Source organism: Electrona antarctica (assembly GCF_951216825.1).
Source record: "Electrona antarctica genome assembly, chromosome: 17".
Taxonomy (NCBI): Eukaryota; Metazoa; Chordata; class Actinopteri; order Myctophiformes; family Myctophidae; genus Electrona; species Electrona antarctica.
Genome location: NC_136798.1, coordinates 2,709,230 through 2,730,737, shown reverse-complemented (window position 1 = coordinate 2,730,737; position 21,508 = coordinate 2,709,230). Strand labels below are relative to the sequence as shown.

The following is a 21,508-nucleotide window of genomic DNA, read 5'->3' as shown; positions in this document are numbered from 1 at the left end:
AACAATGTTAAACTCACTTTGCATGTTGCTTTGCCACTCGATTTGCCACTCAATGTTAGCCTGGTTAATAAACCAGACCGAATCAGCCGTTGGCAAAAAAAAATTGCCTACCAGCGGATTACGGTCTGGCGAGGCTCAGTAGCACGCCTCTTTCCTACAACCGAGAACAGGTCGGACCAATCGGGACACGGTATGCAATATGGGCGGGCTTTGGTACAGTGACGTTCAATGCTTGAGACTTTTGACTGACAGTAGCTCTGACCAATTGCGTCAAAGAGAAAATGTTTGAACCCGCCCCCCGGGAAATGAAATCCAAGTGGAGCCAGCCCAGACTAATATACCGCGACAGTGTTGTGTGATATTAGTCTGGCTTATTAGCCAGGCTAACTCAATGTGCCATTCATGCGCATACTCTCTATATAGAAGTGTCTATTTGTACATCTCTAAATGTTTTGATGAATTGAACAAGGTGGACCCTCTTCTCTTGTAAACAAGTGTAATGCTTTATTACACTCACAGTTAACAGTCTTTGTATAGAGTTGTGTAATTCTGCAAACTGTTAATAAATATTTCAATCAATCAATGATCAATGTCCTTTCTTTTTTCTATTTCTGGTCCATTTCTCGTGACAGTGCAACATCCCTGCCCTGAATGACTACACCGACCATGATGCAGCGCGGGGCGCCCAAACAGGAAATTGTTTTAGGAAGCGGAAGCACGCGTAAGCGGAAGACAATGTATACAATGGAAAAAATCAAGAAAATCAATTAAGTTATGAAAAACACCATTAATTGCCTTTCTTTGTCACCGCGGCTCATAAAGAAATGGCGGATCTCTAGACGCTCCGCGGCAGATCAAGTGCATTTCCCATCCGATGAGGCGTATATTGACGGTAAATATCGCATCCGAAAGGAATATTGACGTTTTTTAGGTGAGTTAGCTTGATAGCTAGTTTAAGTAAACCTAGCCTGTCGGGGCTAATTTAGCTTCCCTCTCCTTGGTTAACACGGCTCGGGTAGCTAACGTGACATGGAGCTAATTTTATTTCTTGCCAGTCAGTGAGTCTGCAGACAAGACAGTCGCTACAACATGTCAACGTTAGCTGACGAGATAACGCCTTAAAATAACCTTAAATCCTACTAGGTTGAGTAATTGTACATTTTCTAAATGGTGTGCTACAGTTAAGATGCATAATAACATGGATACTACTTATTAATAGTATGATCTTTAACTCTCTCGGAGTACTATTTTTGGAAATGTCTAGTTAGCATCAAGCTTGTGTGAGCCGTTGCTATGGGTGATTAATATAGGCGTTACCTCCCCTATAGCTGAACAGCTGGTATACTGTACATTGGCACAGTTTCTGTGGATGGTTTTTTAAACCACCAAAATGTACTGGAATTGTAGTAAAACTAGTTGTTACATTTACTTGTCTGTCTGTATTGATGTCACGTTTTCATTCTCTGTCGGTGTTTGTTATTAATGGCTTCAAGAGGAACCTCACAAAGAAAATGGGATACATGCATGTTATTAGCGCCTGTTTTCACATTCTATTGCTAAACTCAGACTGAATCAATAGTGCTTAATGGCTCTGACTGTGTGGTTGCTAATATTTAACTAACCCACTTGCTTGCTTACAAATCCCTAGTCCAATATTGTCAAAGCTAATAGTACCTCTCTTGCTATGCTATTTGCTATATGACGTTACTACTAGCTTATTGTTGCCTACCAGCATCTCAACACATATATATATTGGGGGATTATGCATTTGATTAAATAGAAACTGCTGGGTTTAAACCACCTGCAACTTTGTTTTGATTTAGCTCTCCCCCACAAAAAAACAAAGAAGGAATCAACAACATAGTATCTACATAAACTACTCTATAGTCTCCACAGAAACAAATAAGCGTTTATTCCACGGTGTTGTCATATTTAATACTGCGATGGAGCTAAGGTTTTACTTGTTTTTTTATTTTATGTTTTCATTCAGTATTAATTTTAATGTGTAGATTCATTTTGCCATAGCCTATTTAAACTATATAAGTGGTGCAACCCAGAAAGTGTATGGACTTCCCCTGGGGGCTCTGTAGGCTAATAGTCTCCAGTTTGTCAAATTTGCGGGGTCAACACAAACTCTTTGCTGTCATGGTAATGGTGATTGAAAGCAAAGGTTAACCACTTTAACCCTGCAGCATTTTTTTTTTTTATCAATCTTTCAAAATATTCCAAAACATTTCTAAAATAGAAATAGGGCTTAAGTGGTTAACTTATACAAGCACCCAGAACATGATATTTTCTGTTGAATAATATTCTATTCTTAAATAGTTCCTAACATGCTCTTTGCAATTTATACAACAACCTGTTCCACCCAAAAAACGGGTCACAGTACAAATGCCATGTTCTGTTTTCTGTTTTCACCTTTAGAAATACTGAAGGAATTCCAAAGGGTTTAGAATGAGCTGATGGTTTTGGAGGTGCTCCAGAAGAGGTTGCAAAAAAGAGAGAGGCTTTTCGGAAGATGCCAAGAAAAAAACAACAGAATCCACAACCTGTCAAGTGTGAGTGATTTAATGATCACGTCAAAAATGAAAAGGCAGTTTTGATTTGAATAGTGTTTTTATCTATTATTATTGTCATTTATTCTGACAGTTTGTGGCTTAAGGGTTCATTAATCCCATCCAATGTTGAACGATGAAACATTGTGACCATTTTGCTTTGTCAGTTTTGGCCATCAGACATTCTTAAGTGAATGTGCTGACATTTTCAAATAGAGCAGTTAAGTCTGAGCATACCGTACTGTAACTACCTATACTGTACCACTCAGCAGAACTTCCATTCATTAGGCAAAAAGCGATACTGACAATACTGTGAAACGAATGTCCACGGAGCTAATAAACTCTGGGCTCTAATTACTTCTCTAGTTGGTGAACTGCTTGAGGCTGGAGAATATCATTGGATTGCTTGTATCCACATAAAGTAAGCCCAGGCAGGGCAAAAGCAGTAAAGTAAAAGATAAAGTCTGCACACATTTTCAAATGCTCCCAAACTGTCTGACGATGAGTGGCAATATCTTAGGTCCAGTGATGTAAATAGGTTTTCAATGTAATGGGTTCCGGGACCCAGATGTGGTCTTTTAGATGGCTCCCAGGGGCATTTTATGAGTACAAAAAAAAAAAAAACGTAACTAGGGAAAACACAAACGCAGTGGCACATTCAGAATATATGTCTTTTAACTAAGCACACTATGATTCATTTTGCGATAGGATTCTGCTGACATCCAATACCTCCAAGAAATAGCATGGTCTACTATACAAAAATGACATTTCAGCATTTCTCAAGGCCCATGGGAAAATAATGCCCATCTTCTGATATACACCAATGTGGCCACTAGATGGTGGCATAATGCAATTAGAAGTGAGGCCACTGGGTGTCTCTCTCTGGCCCCTTTTTATTTCCACCAAAAGAACTTTGGTTCTAGAACTGGTTCCGTTCTAGATTCTTGGAACCTTAGTGCTTTCACAGAACCGGTGGCCTTTTTTTTGGTTCCAGTTCCGAACCAACTTTTAAGGTTCTGGAAACAAATCATTCTCAGTGGAAACAGTCTGAACCGTTTCAATATTAAAATAAAATTATAATAAAAAAGAACCGAACCGGTTCAACCCCGGTAGAGAAGGGGCCTCAGATTTGTCTGGTTTCCAGGCGACTGGGAGTTGGTCTATAATCACCATGGCTGTCTGTCTATACATATATATATTTGAGTGAAGAAGTGACTGACAGACAACAGCTGGTGAATTCAAGTGACGTTGGAACAGCAGTGGCTCAGGGGTAGAGTGACCGGATTGGGAACCACAAGGTTCCCAGTTCGAATACAATTTATTCTAATACAATTTATTGTCAGGTTTTTCCACAAGCTGTTAATCTTGTGGTGTATGTGAAACTTGCTTTATCTCCTGAGTGAGGAAACAAAAAAGTTACTTTAAAACTAAACTTACCTTAAAAAAACTTGTAATATAAGCTCACCATCATCACTTAACTACAGAGCTAGAGAGAATTCTACTTGACCTGACTACTTGGCCTGACCACAAAATTTAAAAAATAATCTTCTAAATCCTCCAGTTTTCTAAAATAAATATTTTCACGATTTTTCAAAATAGCAGACCTACAAGCTCGTAGCGCGCCACTCGGTGGCGCACTATGAGCTTGTAGATCTGCTATTTTTCAATAGCTAAATTATAACAATGTTTTAAACACCAAAAGGGGTTCCCGCCCAAAATGGGTTAATGGAATGGGGGTTCGGGTCAGTTACTTCTTAAATTAATCAAATTTCTTTTTAATAAACCACGATAAGTCTGATTAACCACTTAAGCTCTAATTTATACATTGCTGTACAACAGTGTCATGCTAAAATAGTAAATAGCCAATCAACAAGCTCACAATGCATTTTGTAAATTTGTAGATCTATTTTTTTTTTTAGAGATTACAAAATAAAATAAAAACAATTAACACGATCTCCCCAGGTACAGTGTAAAAATATTTTAGATGGAACAATGGGTACAGCCTTTGCTTTCCAACTGCAGCTGCCATTCTTGCGATTTTATATAATTGATCAATTTCTTCATATTAATTGCATGATTCCTTGGACCCATTCCATTCAGCAGCCCATAACTAGGTAGTATAGGGGCCAGAGCACATGAACACACTGCATGAACCAGCCTTGCTTCCCCAACACTATAACAACACAAGCTGTTGACCTTCCTGTGTGTATTCATGTTGATGTAGAACACATGGAATGTGAAACCGTCCCCATCTCCTAGGGAGGAAGACTTTACCGTCTGTGTGAGGTGGCTGCATCTCTGTCTGTGCTGTTCTCAAGGTCTGTTTGCAGGATGTTTTTTTTGATTGATTGATTTTAGTATTTATCAAGGGGAAAAAAAACATATACAGTGAGGGGAAAAAGGGGTGGGTGGGGGATGATGGACCAATCAATTAGTTCAGGGGTGGGCAACCTTGACAATGGAGAGGGCCACTATATTTCCACACTAACTCCAGGGCATTGCATATTACTGTCATAGCAAAAATAGCCGATCTTGCGGCGCGTTTTGAGCTTGTAGATCAGCTATTTTTAGCTATTATTTGTATTGAAATCCTGAATCTTTTTTGCTATTTTTGAATTGGAATCCTGAAAAGTATATATATATTTTTGAATTTCAAATGCCTTTAATTATAATTAACTTTATGAACTAAATACGAATACATTGGACATAAAAAAAAAGACAATTGCATTTTAATACTACTCATTAAGCTACTAATTTAGACGTAATTGAAGCGGGTCATGTTTGCAAATCAATAATATATCAGTATTTCTGATATTAACCTGCGGGCCTCATTAAGTGAAGATGGGGGCCGCATGTGGCCCCCGGGCCGCCAGTTGCCCATGTATGAATTAGTTTATCAATTAAGAACCGTGGATACGTACTAGTGGCTACGTAGTGTATCTGCCTAGAGGTGATATATTTATCTTTAGATTTGGACCTACCATCACTGCCGTATCCGTGCAGAAACGGCAACGTTAGACCCCATTAAGACCAGGAAAGCATGTCATTTTTAGATATATGAATAAACATTATTTTTTATATGGGTTTATCATATGTGACATATTATTAAAAATAGGCTGCCTGCATAATATGTCTACATATGTACATATATAAATATATTTCCATATGTGCACATATATAATCTATATACGAGATATATATATATATATATATATTGTATCCACATACTGTATATGTTATGCACATATGGCATATATTTTGCATATACTTTCCATATATCGGCATATGTTCATATTTTTAAAATAACACCCATTAGCCACCCCCTAGAGGGCGCTCACGCACCACAGTTTGGGAACCCCTGGTTTAACTCATGCTTAACCCATTCAGGACGGGAACCCATTTTGGTGTTTTAAGCATTATGTTGTACTTTTGCTATTGAAAAATAGTGAAAATGTGGCGCAAATCTTTGAAATATATATTCTTTCAGAGCAAATGATTTTAACTAAAGTCTTTGCTTCTTGAGGGGGGGGGGGGGGGGGGGGGGGGTGGTCCCTGGAACAACCTATTTTCAGATGGGGGTCCGCAGCCAAATACAGATCATTCTGGGGGTCCTTGACATGAAAAAGGTTAAGCACCACTAATATCCACGTTTTTCCCCGCCAAGGTCCTGGGGCTCCTTGTGTGTGTGTGCTTTGCTTCCTTCAGGCCGTGTTGCCATGTCTGCTTATTATAAGCAACCTTTGACTTGTTTTTTTCTGTAAAGTCACTTGCAAATAAATTATTGGTAGGTTTTTTGGGCTTGATTCTAAAGTGTATAGTAGTTGCTTATTTGGGATTGCTTCCACATTTCTTCACATCAAGGAACCCCAGATTAATATGTAATTGTCCATAGACATCCATCTGAACATATTTTGTGCCTTTTTTTTAATGTTTTAAAAATATTCAAAATATTTAGATTTATTCTCAATGCGTTTTTACGGTGTACAACCTCACAATGTGTCACTGTGAGCTTGTAGATCAGCTATTTTCATTGTTTTCATAGACCTGGCCACTTGTTTCTCTTGCAAAACTGGCAACACAGCAAGAGAAAGAGGAACTATTGCACACACAAACGCAATGCACTATGGGCTGTTAGAAAAAGGTGAATAGACACAGATTTTTCAGAAAACCTTTAGGATTTAGAAGACATCTTTTCGGCCTCGCTCCTAAATGGGTTAAACCAGTGGTTTCCAAACTGGTGCGTGAGCGCCTTCTAGGGGGTGCTGTGGTGCGTGCACCCCTTGTGGTGGTGCGTGCACCCCTTGTGGTGGTGCGTGCACCCCTTGTGGTGGTGCGTGCACCCCTTGTGGTGGTGCGTGCACCCCTTGTGGTGGTGCGTGCACCCCTTGTGGTGGTGCGTGCACCCCTTGTGGTGGTGCGTGCACCCCTTGTGGTGGTGCGTGCACCCCTTGTGGTGGTGCGTGCACCCCTTGTGGTGCGCGAGCGCCTTCTAGGGGGTGCTGTGGTGCGTGCACCCCTTGTGGTGGTGCGTGCACCCCTTGTGGTGGTGCGTGCACCCCTTGTGGTGCGCGAGCGCCTTCTAGGGGGTGCTGTGGTGCGTGCACCCCTTGTGGTGCGCCAGCGCCTTCTAGGGGGTGCTGCGGTGCGTGCACCCCTTGTTGTGCGCCAGCGCCTTCTAGGGGGTGCTGCGGTGCGTGCACCCCTTGTGGTGCGCCAGCGCCTTCTAGGGGGTGCTGTGGTGCGTGCACCCCTTGTGGTGCGCCAGCGCCTTCTAGGGGGTGCTGTGGTGCGTGCACCCCTTGTGGTGCGCCAGCGCCTTCTAGGGGGTGCTGTGGTGCGTGCACCCCTTGTGGTGCGCGAGCGCCTTCTAGGGGGTGCTGTGGTGCGTGTACCCCTTGTGGTGCGCCAGCACCTTCTAGGGGGTGCTGTGGTGCGTGCACCCCTTGTGGTGCGTGAGCGCCTTCTAGGGGGTGCCCGTGCACCCCTTGTGGTGCGTGAGCGCCTTCTAGGGGGTGCCCGTGCACCCCTTGTGGTGCGCCAGCGCCTTCTAGGGGGTGCTGTGGTGCGTGCACCCCTTGTGGTGCGTGAGCGCCTTCTAGGGGGTGCTGTGGTGCGTGCACCCCTTGTGGTGCGCCAGCGCCTTCTAGGGGGTGCTGTGGTGCGTGCACCCCTTGTGGTGCGCCAGCGCCTTCTAGGGGGTGCTGTGGTGCGTGCACCCCTTGTGGTGCGCCAGCGCCTTCTAGGGGGTGCTGTGGTGCGTGCACCCCTTGTGGTGCGCGAGCGCCTTCTAGGGGGTGCTGTGGTGCGTGCACCCCTTGTGGTGCGCCAGCGCCTTCTAGGGGGTGCTGTGGTGCGTGCACCCCTTGTGGTGCGCCAGCGCCTTCTAGGGGGTGCTGTGGTGCGTGCACCCCTTGTGGTGCGCCAGCGCCTTCTAGGGGGTGCTGTGGTGCGTGCACCCCTTGTGGTGCGCCAGCGCCTTCTAGGGGGTGCGCGACATGAAAAGTCTAATGGTGGTGCTATGGTTTTATTTTAAATATACCGGTATTAACATATTATGCCAATATATGGCAAGTAATGCAGAATATAGCCTATGCGGCATATATTATGCCATATTCAGGTTCATATATGTGCATATATGTGGATAAAAGGAAATATGTCTATTATAGCTTATGCAATTTATATTTCCATGTGGGGGGGGGGGGGGGGGGGGGGGGTGCATCAGCTAGGTCGGGAGGTAACGGGGTGCATGGCCAAAATGGTTTGGGAACCGCTGGGTTAAACGATATGACTACCACTGTCCACAGTGTGGAACACTGATGATTCATCTGAAACCTACTGTGCCACTGTCTAGTGTCTACCATCATGTTCCACAGTCCACACGACTCACCATTTAACGTTCACATTCATCGTCATCCTCAGACTATCCAGCCGAGCACAGGCCTATCAGTTGATGCTGCTGTGCCGGAGGTTGGATAATGGGTGATAATTTCTTCATCGTATTCACATACCCATAGCTTTAAAGACAACAATAAAATAGACCTCCTTCCTAGCTAGCAGCAACAACCAGGGGCCAAACAGTGAGCGCAACACGTCCTATTTGGCCTTGTGCGTACGTAGGAACATGGCCAGGGGGCCGGCCCAGTTCCGGCGAGCCTTCCCGCGTCCGAAACGGTCGAGAAATGACAGAGCTATCGTGTTGCAGCTTTCTGTGCTAGGACGCACAGACAGACAGACAGACATACAGACAGACATACATAGGGACACACATAGCTGCGTAAGGAGCGGAGGCACCGCTCAAAAAAAAGCAATAGGGTGCTTAAGCTGTTTGCGGCATAATAAAATAAAAAACAAACAACTGACACATAATTGTGCCTACAAACCTTGTGCTTGTTGGCCCCTTAATCCATTTAGGCCTGATGTCGAAATTTAAAAAATGTCTTCAAAATCCTGACAGTTTTCTGAAAAACCTTATTTTTCTGAATCAGTGGTGCTCAATATTTCATGTGAAGGACCCCAAAAATGATATGTAATATGCCTCCGCCCCCCCCATCTGAAAATATGTTGTTCCAGGGACCACCCAGAAGCAAAGATTTGAGTTAAAAATATATTCCAAATTTGTGCCACATTTTCACAATTTCAAAAATAGCAGACCTACAAGCTCATAGCGTGCCACTCGGTGGCGCACTATGAGCTTGTAGGTCTGCTATTTTTCAATAGCTAAATTATAACATGTTTAAAACACCAAAAGGGGTTCCCGCCCAAAATGGCTTAAATATAATTTTATCAACAACATGCTATTGGTAGAATAACATTACTGAAGATGAGGAACGGCCCCATTGAACCAAATGGTAGTCCTGTCCTAGTGTTGTTTTTGTCGACTAGGCCTAAGACGAAAAATGTTCGTCGACTACCTTTTTTCACTGACGAAAACTAAATGGAAACTAAGCTATGATGACTAAAACTAAGACTAAATATATTGACAATTTTGTCAACAAATAAAAGCTAGACTAAAATGTTAGGAAGGGACTAGTGGACAAGAGATCCAGTATAAGTCATTTTACAGTTAGTTGCATGCTGAAAATAGCTGATCTACAAGCTCACATCTGCTATTTTCAGCTAGTGATAAGTCATTACGACGGCATCAAGGCCCGCCAAAATACATTTTGTTCGACTAAATCAACTGTAGATTTAGTCGACTAAAATCTTAGGATATTTAGTCGACTAAAACTAGACCTAACACAAACAAATTTCCGGGTGACTAAAATGTGACTAAAACTAAATAAACTATTCAAGAGACTAATGACTAAAACTAAAATCTAAAATTTTGCTGTCAACAAAACAACAAACAAAACAACACCGTCCTGCTCTGCTGGAGGTTTCTAGCGGTATGGTTAGAAGAACGTTGATTAACCCATTTTGGGCGGGAACCCCTTTTGATGTTAGCATACGTTATGCTTTAGCTATTGAAAAATAGCAGATCTACAAGCTCATAGTGCGCCACCGAGTGGCGTGCTACGAGCTTGTAGGTCTGCTATTTTTTTTCAATCGAAGAACGACTGACGCCGGGGCTCCACCGGACGCGTTGCGTCTTCGTCGCGTGCGTCAGGGAACATTCCCTGACGGAGACGCGACGCTGACTCGCCCGGTGGAGCCCTGGTGTGACATAGAAACATAGCTTTTTCAGAAAACTGTCAGGATGTAGAAGACAATTTTAGATTTTGATCTCAGGTCAAAATGGGTTCAGAACAGGAGAATGTGTTGCCCTGCAGGTGGGGAGCCACACTGTGAACGGCTGTTTTCAGCTCCGTTTATCACTTGACTAAATCCAGTGGTCCTCAAAGTGTTTCATGTCAAGGAGGAAATGTATATGTATTTGTGCCCCGCGGGACCCCCAGAAGAGATTTGTGTGTGTATAAAAAAAATGCTCTGCTATTTTTTGAATAGCCAAAGCCCCTGGGGGTTTGCCAAATTTATTTTGGAAACTTGCATGGTTTCCTCCTCCGCCATCGTTGTGTGAATGGGTGAATGTAATGCACAATGCGCTTTGGACAAAAGGGCTGTATAAATGCACCATTTACCATTTTATACATACGTACTGTATGTAGTGCGTACGTATACATACTTTCACTGAGAGCAACCTTGCTGGAAGGAACTCCGAATGTCAAACATGATTCTTTTTTTCATAATAAATGGTAAATGGTAAATGGTGCATTTATATAGCGCCTTTATCCAAGGCGCTTTACAGAGATTGTGCATTACATTCACCCATTCAGCGGAAACCATGCAAGGCACAAACTAGCACATCGGGAGCAATTTGGGGTTCAGTGTCTTGCTCAAGGACACTTCGACAGTAACTCTGGGGGAGCCCAGGTTCGAACTGGCAACCTCACGGTTGCCATCCAGCCACTCTACCCCTGAGCCACCGCCGCCCCTTAATAGGTGGTTAAACAACTAGTCGACTAGTCAACTTGTAAAAATGACTAGAAGTGAATGCCCTAACTAACAAGGTTGCTGGCTGCATTGATCAAATGCTATTTTCTCTGTCTTTGACTTTAAATGTGTTTAATCCCATGGCGACCGCGACCACACACACACACACACACACACACACACACACACACACACACACACACACACACACACACACACACACACACACACACACACACACACACACACACACACACACAGTAAGCGATGCTTAATGAATGTTTGCAAACATTGTGCTGAATAGCCTTAATTCACATTCTGGGAGGTATAATATATTATGTTGTAGTAACATGGTTGACTGCTTTCTCTTGTTTATCTCAGTGGATTCTGAAGATGGTGTAGCCCTCGACGCTCCGGCAAACCTCACCTTAGAGACCGACTTCCTTCTAGGACAAGACCTCACATTTGGTGACTCTGATCATGACAAGATCCTAGGCCTCGACAAATTCTCAGGTTTGCCATCTTGAATTCCAACCAGGGGTAGTGTTATGTTACTAGTGTATGAAGGAGGGCTACATTGTCTGGGGTTTTGGTTTGTTGCTAAACTCATTCAGGGCGGGAACCCCTTTTGGTGTTTTAAGCATTGTGTTAAACTTTAGCTATTGAAAAATAGCAGATCTACAAGCTCATAGCGCGGCACCGAGTGCCGCGCTACGAGCTTGTAGGTCTGCTATTTTTTTTTAAATCGTGAAAAACGTTTTTAACTCAAATCTTTGCTTCTGGGGGGTCCCTGGAACAACATATTTTCAGATGGGTCTCGGCGGGCAATTACATATATTTTTTGGGGGTCCTTGACATGAAAATGTTGCAGAACGACTGACATAGAAACATAGGGTTTTCAGAAAACTTTTAGGATTTAGAAGATTTTTTTAAAGAATCGTCCTCGGGTCTAAATTGGTTAACCTTTCATGATCAACCTACTAGCCCGACTTGCACAGTTTCTGTGAACTCCTCGGGGTTGATAGTGCTATCAATTCTAATGAAATAATTGAGTAGTGAGTGTTGCCAATTCAAACTAGCAGATGTAGTTGACATTTCTTGTAGGTCCCCATGATAAATAACTGACTATTTAGGCTACCATTCCAACTATGTTAGTTTTCTGCACAGATCCTGCTATTTTGCTAGTACCGGTACCATAATACCTGGTAACTAGCACATTTTGTCTGCTGTCGCGTTACCATTTTAGTATCACGGAGAACCTTTTTGATTCGTTTTACCAATGCAAATGTACACCTCTGGAAAGGCGACCTCACTAAAGGGAGACATCATCAAGGGCCTGAATCTGACGGGGGCCTCTCTCCTTGTGACAGGAAGAGAAATGGAGCTACGCCTGCAGCCCATATTTCCCTCTGAGGCTCTTTGTCAGAAAGAATGATATGAAAAACCGGCAAAGTAGGGGGAAAAAAACACTGTGCTGCCATTATTATCCCATTCTGGGCGGGAACCCCCTTTTGGTGTTTTAACCATTATGTTATGCTTTAGCTGTTGGAAAATAGCAGATCTACAAGCTCATAGTGCGTCACCGAGTGCCGCGCTATGAGCTTGTAGGTCTGCTATTTTTTGAAAAATGTGGCACAAATCTTTGAATATATATTCTTTCAGAGCGAACGTTTTTTAACTCAAATCTTTGCTTCTGCGGAACAACATATTTTGAGAGGGGGGTCGGCAGCCAAATACAGATGATTTTTGGACCGTCCTTGACAGTTGACATCCCTTGATAGTTTGAGCACAGCTGACATAGAAACATAGGGTTTTTACATAAAACTGTCGTGATTTTTTTTGAAGACATTTCGTAGAATCGGCCTCAGGTCTGAAGGGGTTATATAAGGGTCATAAAAAGACAGCCATTACCATCAAGGACACCATTACAGGGAAAGGCATTTATTCATCATCATCATCATCATCATCATCATCATCATCTGCTGCTGCCTCGGCTCCGGCTCCCCGGCTGCCATTATTGTCTCCCCCTCATCATCATCATCATCATCATCATCATCTACCCACCCTCATCATCATCATCATTATCATCATCATCAGCCCAGCCATTATAGTCATCATCATTATCATTAGGCTTGGTAATCATCCACGAGGGCTTTCCAAAGGGGGGGTTCTGTATAAAAGGACAGTCCCAACTCCTGCCTTCCTCACATCTTTCCCCACTGCCTCTCTTTGAAGCAGGGTTAGTTCGTTCAGCTCTCTCTCTCTCTCTGGTTTGCTTCAGTATCATCGTGTGGGAACGGGAAGGGCATCTTACCGAGGGACTGACTGGCTAGGTATTTCCTTTTCCGTCTGGGGGAAAGTGTAATGCTATTTATTTGTTAACCTAAAGTAGAACTGCGAGTATGGAAACTATGAATGCTGCGTGAGTTCCGATCACATTATTTCAGAGAAGGCTTCTTTTTCTTTCTTTGTCTCTCTTTTTCTTTGTTGCTTTTGAATCAACTTACACAGTAGGCCTACCAGCCTAGGAGCATTTAAGGTAACATGTTCTGTATTGTTTGTCAATTTTATATTGTTGTATTATTGGACTTTTATGAAATGTTAATTCAGAATTATCGAGTAAATGTTAAAACGGGGATATCTATCTATGCTCTTGGGGTGATTTAATTTGGTCTGATTGGGTTTCTTTTCCATTTCAATGCCTTTTATTGTCATTGCAGGTACAACATAATTACAATAATGGACAGTTTGAAACAATGTTTGATTCAGATTGGATAACTACAACTCTAAACCATGGGTTCTCTCAACCCGTGGGCCGCGACCCCTCTGGGGGGGGTCGCCAAATTATTTTGGGGGGGTCCCCAAAATATGTTTTTGTAACCGAATGGCTGGAAAATGGAAATTGAGAGTTTACGTATGTAAACGTTCCTTAATGATTATATCTGATTTCAGTATTCATTTGATATATTTTCTCTATTATTGGTTATTTTTGTATTGGGGGTGGGGAGGGGAGGGGGGCAGGGCGGGTTGGGGTGGGGGTCGCAAGACATGGCCAAATCATTTCCAGGGGTCCCCCCAGCCAAAACCATGCTATGAATTGAGCCTCATACCATGTATTTATTATTATTTGAGTCCAGGACTTAGTATTGCATTCTCACTGGCCCTTTACTTAGTGCATATCATTTATAACGGTGCAGGATCAAAACTATTTGCAGCTTTGCTAAAGATTGCTTAACGCGTTCAGGATGGGAACCCCTTTTGGTGTTTTAAGCATTATGTAATACTTTAGCTATTGAAAAATAGCAGATCTACAAGCTCATACCCACGCAATGAGCTTGTAGATCTGCTATTTTTTTGAAAAATAGCAGAAAAAAACGTTTTTAACTCAAATATTTGCATCTGGGGGGGGGACCCTGGAACAACATATTTTCAGATGGGGGTCCGCGGCCAAATACAGATAATTCTAGTAAATGGGTTAAAAAAAAATGATGGTTTTGGAAATATGCAATCAGAAATTGCACTTTGTTTACTATGGTCTGTTGCAACAACAGCCACAAAACTCACATTTGGAAACGCTTGGGAAGTTGCAATAATAACATCTGTCTGTCATTCCCTCCTCGCAGAAGTAGCAGCTGAGATCGGTTTCTCTGTGTATCCTCTGAGTGAAGAACAGAGCCCTGCCTACAGCCAGCTCAGCATGGAGAGCGAAGCAGACGACTCACGCAACGCCGCAGACAACGGGAGGGAGGAGGAGGAGGAGGAGGAGGGGGAGGGGGGCCGGGCGGCCCAGACTGAACCCACGTTTCCCCCTTACCTCTCCTGCAGGGGCTGCGGCCAGCTCCGCGACGACCCCCTGGGCCCCGGCATAGACCTGGTGGGCCCGTACTGCCTCCGGTGCTGCAGCAAAGCCTCCAAGGAGGCCCATAAAAGCATGGACTTCTGTTCCCCGTTCGGTGGCGGCGGTGGCGGCAGCGGCGAGATGCGCGGCTCGGGCTCCTCCTCGCACTCGCAGATGGACAGCGACGACGGAGAGAAACTCCTGGGCGACGAGGACGGCTTCAACAAGCTGCACACCTGCCACGTCTGCGGCTTCTCGTCGCGCTACGCCAACCACGTGAAGCGACACATGAAGACGCACAACGGGGAGAAGCCCTACAACTGCCCGCTGTGCACCTACGCCTCGGCCCAGCTGGTGAACCTGCAGAGACACCTGCGCATTCACACGGGGGAGAAGCCCTACAAGTGTGACCGCTGTACTTTCGCCTGCAGTTCCCTGGGCAACCTCAAGAGGCACCAGCGCATGCACACGACGGGGGCGGGGCCGGGGCTGGAGGCGAACCGACCTGTCATGATTGGCCAGAACAGTCAGAAGAGGCACCACGTGACTGGCCGAAGACCCAACGAGGACGAGCTGCATGCTGCTTCAACCAAAGGTAAATAAGGGGATTATTTATTACATTTATACTACAAAAAAAGAGATGGAAGTTGATATTAACTCACTTACTCCATCCATCTTCAACCGCTTATCCGTAGTCGGGTCGCGGGGGCAACAACTCCATCCATCTTCAACCGCTTATCCGTAGTCGGGTCGCGGGGGCAACAGCTCCACCAGAGTGCTCCAGACTTCCCTCTCCAGAGCAACATTAGTGACTTCCTCCTGGGGGATCCCGAGACGTTCCAAGGCCAGTGAGGCGATGTGTTTCCTCCAACTGCGCCTTGGTCTGCCCCGGGGTCTCCTTACTTAACTGACTTACTGCCAAATGTATTTCTCGCTGCATTTAGTCCTTGCTACGTTTTTTCGTTTGTCTTACCTTTTATCGCCACCCGTACGACTACTACTACTTTTATTAATAGTGCCCTTCTGCCTTTTTATAGTGGTAAAAACAAAAGTATATTTCTGCTGTCGGGAGGAAACCTCGTAACTCCAAAATGTTCATTTTTCAGGAAATGAAAATGTTGGTCTAATGCAGGGGTTCTCAACCCGTGGGTCGCGACCCCTCTGGGGGTCGCCAAATTATTTTGGGGGGTCCCCAAATTATTTTCAAAAAGAGGGGGGGGGGGGGGGGGGGGGGGGGTCCCGAGACACTGCCAAAGCATCTCCGGGGGTCCCCGGCCAAAAACGGAGAGAACCCATGGTCTAATGGAGTTAAGAGGTTTTGTCCAAAGCACTTTTTACTACTTTCCATTGGTTCAATATTTTCGAAACAACACACAGACGTAAAGGGTGTTCAATAGCACTGATTTATGCCAAAAAACTATCAAAAATGGAGTTATGAGGTTTCCTCCCGACAGCAACGATATTCAGATTATCTCACTGTTCTTTGTCTTTTTTTCCCTCTTAAACACATTTGCAGAAGTTATGAAGCCAGCTCAAAACCTGAACGTGGACGCCCAAAACAGTGACTACCTATCGCCGTTTGAGAACTTAAAAGGGGGACCACCCCCACAAAACTCAAACCCGGCTCACCACCAACCCCGTCCTCTCCTGGAGAGCCCAGGCGGAGGCGGCGGTGGTGGAGGAGGAATGAGGGTAGCAGACGGCACCCTCCCTCCTTCCCTTTTCCCTTTCACTTGCCGTCTGTGTGGCATCGTCTTGGAGGACGAGGACGGCTCCTCGGCCCAGATCTGCGCCAAGTGCACCCTCGACATGTTGACGAAGGACTCCTCCTCGTCGCCCAACAGTCCCGGGGAGCGCAGCGACAAGGTCTACACCTGCGCCGCCTGCCCCTTCCTCACCCACTACCCCAACCACCTGGCGCGCCACATGAAGACCCACAGCGGGGAGAAGCCCTACAAGTGCCCGCAGTGCGACTACGCCTCGGCGCACTTCGACAACCTCAAGCGGCACCACCGGGTGCACACGGGCGAGAAGCCCTACAAGTGCCACCTGTGCGACTACGCGTGCGGGAACCTGGCCAACCTGAAGAGACACCAGCGCGTGCACTCCGGCGCCAAGCCCTTCCAGTGCACGGTGTGCAACTACAGCTGCAACCAGAGCATGAACCTCAAGCGCCACATGCTGCGGCACACCGGCGAGAAGCCCTATAAGTGCGTGGAGTGCGGCTACACCACGGGCCACTGGGACAACTACAAGCGACACCAGAAGAAGCACGGCCTGGCCACCGACGGGTGGGTGAAGGTTCCGCTGCCAAGGAACAACAACAACAACAACAACGACGACGACGACGAAGAGGATGACGTGGAAGAAGGGATAAGGGTGGGCGGCGGGGTTCAAACTCCGAGGAAGGACGTAGGGGTAGACATGCAGTACATCAACCCTCTCTGTCTTTCCCAGCTGCCGAAACCCTCATCCACGCATTCATCACACCCCGGGTTGACTACTGCAACAGTATACTCAATGCCTCCAAAGTCCTCAACAAACTACAACACGTGCAAAACGCCGCTGCCCGCCTGCTCACCAGTACACGCTCCAGAGACCACATTACACCCGTCCTCCACGACCTACACTGGCTTCCCGTCAAACAAAGAATTCACTACAAAATCCTGCTAACCACCTACAAAGCTCTCAATAACCTGGCTCCCCCCCCACCTCTCCGATCTTCTCGAACCATATGTCCCCCTCCGCTCCCTCAGGTCCAGTGAAGCCAACCTCCTGAAGGTCCGCAAGGCCAAGTACCGCACCTGAGGGGACAGGGCCTTCTATGTTTTGGCCCCCAAACTCTGGAATGAACTCCCCAACCATCTCAGAGTTGCTCCCTCTCTCCTCTCATTCAAAACCTCACTCAAAACCCACCTTCAGGATAGCTTTCCCCAGCTGAGGTCTGGTCAGGATGTCCCCCCCCCCCTTCCCTCGTTTATCTTTTTAACCCTGTACTGTTGTTGTATCCGTTATGTTTTGCTTTGGTTTTTTTCTTAGTCTGTTCCTAGTGTTCCTATGTAAAGCGCTTTGGGTATTTAGAAAAGCGCTATATAAATTTGAGCTATTATTATTATTAATAATGGGGAATATAGCACATTGTGCCACAAACCTGAGATTGTATACAGTAAAACTCAGCAACACACTAAAGCTACCAGCAGTTTGTATTGCTTTCCTTATATACGGTTGTCTCGTGTTGGGTCTGTTTTGTGTTTTGTGTCAAATGTCTTCAGAGGCTGCTACTTGTTTGTGAAATCATGCACAATTGTGGAAAAAAAAATGTATTTTGATGCCTTTGAATAGTGTGGTTGAAGAAGTTTGTTCAAAGCTTGTCTTCTATTGGCTCGTTGCTGTATTTGTGCCAGTGAAATGGACTTGGATAAAGTGCTCCACTTTGTAAGTCTTCATTTAACACCATAATATGCTAATCCCCAAAACTGCCATTCCAGACTGCCCCACACATCATGCCTTATAGACAAACACTTCTCACCTTTTTCCTAATATTACTCGATATGTGGAACCCATGCCTACTTCTGCCTGAAAGCTGCATCGCATTCGTTTTAGAAAGTAAATGTGAACGTCTGAGATGCCAAGAAGAAACTAAGAAAATGCATATCTTCAGGTTTATTTAAATGTGCCAAGATAGAATTTGGATCCCCTGCAGGCCCAGAACTTGTAATCCCTGTCAGAGTGGATGGAAATTGGGATTTTAAAGGTAGTTTGAAACGGCATTGGGATCACTTTGGTATCCAATCTGTGATCATACAGTTATCCATAACATCTCGATAAGAAATAAGTCGATTAATCAAATAACACCCCAAATAAAAATCTGATCCACTCTGATCGGACTCTTATTACAAGTTTTGAACTCTTGGGCCCAGAGCATTGTTTAAACCTGACAAGTTATTTATTTTTTAATGTTGTATGCATTTTGAAATGAGTGCTTAAAGCACTATTGTCTTACTCGCTTATTACATGTCAATTATAATTTAAGCAAGGACCTATCGTTGAACCTCCTTGTAAAGAGACTTCAGTACTTTGTAACCCTTTCATATCATAGCCTTTTCAATATTAGAAACGGAGCCCTAGCATAGTGTTATATATATTTATATATGTACTGATCAACTACGTCGCAGTATTATTATTAGACTAGAAAGGGTGTTCTTTTAGAACGCAAATGTCCACCAGGATGCATGTCCTACTAGTTAAACATTAGCGAAATGTGTGGAAAATCTGCCATACTTACCACTAGCTTTCTTCACAAATGTGTTCATAAAAGGTGTCTACTATAACATGAATTTGTTCCAACCCAACTCCCTTGGGAAACTTTGTGACAGCTGCTGAATGTTGGGGTACCATTAACAACCAATATAAGGCAAAATTCCCAACATTTCATTATGCTTTTAAGTAGCATGTGACATGTCAAACTAGGGTTTTTTTCCATGATGCAGAATCCATTCCAAGCATTAGTTTTGCACGAAAATACTCTTGGGCTAAATTCGGCCATAGCCACTGACCTCATGGTAAGCATTTGTTTTGCAGATTTGCCACACATTTCGCTAATTTTCCCTTATACCTTTACATCTCTCTGTCTGGGGCAAGTGATGACATTGTTTTTGGGTTGTGCAGAAATATGAGAAGGCACAGGTAAATGAGGGAAGGGTTATTTTTGAAAGGACTCGCATTTACATCATCATAGTGCCATCACTAGGACAAACATGACGTCATGTTATAGCCTAATACATTGCAATATGTGTGCGGACCCTCCCAGATGCAATAGATTGATCCTGCACGTAGTTCCCAACAGATCTCATTCTATTTAATCAGCTAAATGTGATTGTTAATTCCTTGTGTCAAGTATGTTTGTGTCACCAGTCAGTCAGTCCATTTGAATTGTCCCCCCGCAAGTAAAAGTCTGTATTTTCACAGAATATTACAGCTACAACAACAAGTTGACATTCAGTCGTACACAGAACCGACAGAAGTGTCAAAATGTCACAGACCTTGCCAGCATCGTCTCAGGAAAGAGACCTCAGACCTGACCTGTGATGAGAGGGAAAGGAGACAGACTGGTCTCTCAACCTGCATGACATTTCATATTTAAATTAACTAGGGATGTCCCCAAACAAATCATCATTTTCAAATCCAGCATGCTCATTTGGCTACATGTCTGATGAGTTCAAGACGGCACTGTATGATGCCCAGTTTGCTTGGGTGCATGCGTTTGAAAACGTCAGCGCTCTAAACTGTCAAAGGCGGGGCTAATGACTCACTTAAAAATGCTTGGACTAAGTTGAATGTGTTGACATTGAGACCTGATTTGTCATATTTATAAATATTTTGGTGTCAGTCAGTCAGAGGCATGCATGTCTGTGATTGGCTAGTACCAATACATCCCATAAACCAGAGGGACAGGAGCATTCTAATTGGCTAGTAGTAGTATAGATCCCATAACCTGCACGGACAGGTGCCTAATTGGCTAGACTGAATGGACAATGTTCTGCAATTATTCTGTAAATACAAATGACATATCATTGACCGATAAAACCGAGAATTGAGGTTCTTGGCTTGCTGTCAGCGTGCACAAAAATGTAACAATGGCCGTCTTAGTAATTATGCAAGATTAGATCCTGCTGCCAGAGACCATTTTTTAATAGGATATTATTTGATTATGGTAAGACTCAAGTGTTTTACAGTACATTGTGTACATTATACTAAACCCCTTGGAGTAAAAGGTAATTTATTTAGACAGAATGTCTGGAAATGCATCAATGTGCTGAAGTCAGAGCTTGTCTATAACAAAGTGCATGCACCATTGTTTCAAAATCTAAGCACAATCAAAAAGGAAATATCTTTGTATTGCTGCGTTTTATACTAATTTCTCATGAGTCATGACTAGTCAACTGAAAAAGAACTTTGCATGAGGAAAATGTACTTCAGTGTGCCAATAATTGTTTGTTCAGCAACACACTTATTATACTTGCTTATACTTTGCTGAATTAACCTCTTGACTTCCTCCAAGGTCAAAACGAATGCTGGGATGGATGCTTGCCTCATGGTCATTACAGTACAAAGCATGTTAGATCCATGTTTGTTTCTTAAAGAAGTGGCATCATTTTGGGAAAGCAGCTGGTTTACAAATCATACATGTTTCTCGTGATTTGCTAGTGTCAAGTATTTTTGCCACATGCATTTTAAACCATGTGTCGGCTGTCCTTCGATCCGTCTGAGCCCAAATCCTAGTACCCTTTGGGAAGAGTTATATTATTATTAAGCGAGAATGTATGTCGAGTCATTTTACTTTCAATTGCTGTCTTGTTGACTGTGAAATTAGCCCATTTGTTTTACTTGAAAGAAGACACTCATTATTAAGCATGAGAGTGTTGGAACTGAATATATATATACACAGTATAGTATAGTTTTTTTGTTTATTTTTCTAATGTGGCTGTAATAGACCATTACAAATGCATACCTTATTAATATATATATAGAGAGCATTTTCTTTTGTATTTTGAATGTGTGACAAGTTAGGGACATTTTGGTTAAAGCGATACTATGTAAGTTTTAAGATTGGCACAATAGCAGCACTTGTTGGCTGCAACTGGTACTTGATGCTTTTGATATACGATTTTATTCCCTATCCTGG

At 43.9% G+C, this 21,508-nt stretch overlaps 1 protein-coding gene across 1 annotated transcript; it reads left to right on the top strand.

Moving 5' to 3' along the window:
* Window positions 1-757: 757 nt before the first annotated feature.
* znf513a (zinc finger protein 513a) lies at window positions 758-19,773 on the top strand (the record flags this gene model as incomplete). The annotated part of the gene is made up of 6 exons (XM_079525660.1): window positions 758-892; window positions 2,425-2,558; window positions 11,367-11,498; window positions 14,609-15,418; window positions 16,340-17,406; window positions 19,738-19,773. The coding sequence occupies exons 2-6, from the start codon at window positions 2,519-2,521 to the stop codon at window positions 19,771-19,773; spliced, it is 2,085 nt and encodes a 694-aa protein (XP_079381786.1). The 5' UTR covers window positions 758-892; window positions 2,425-2,518.
* Window positions 19,774-21,508: the final 1,735 nt, after the last annotated feature.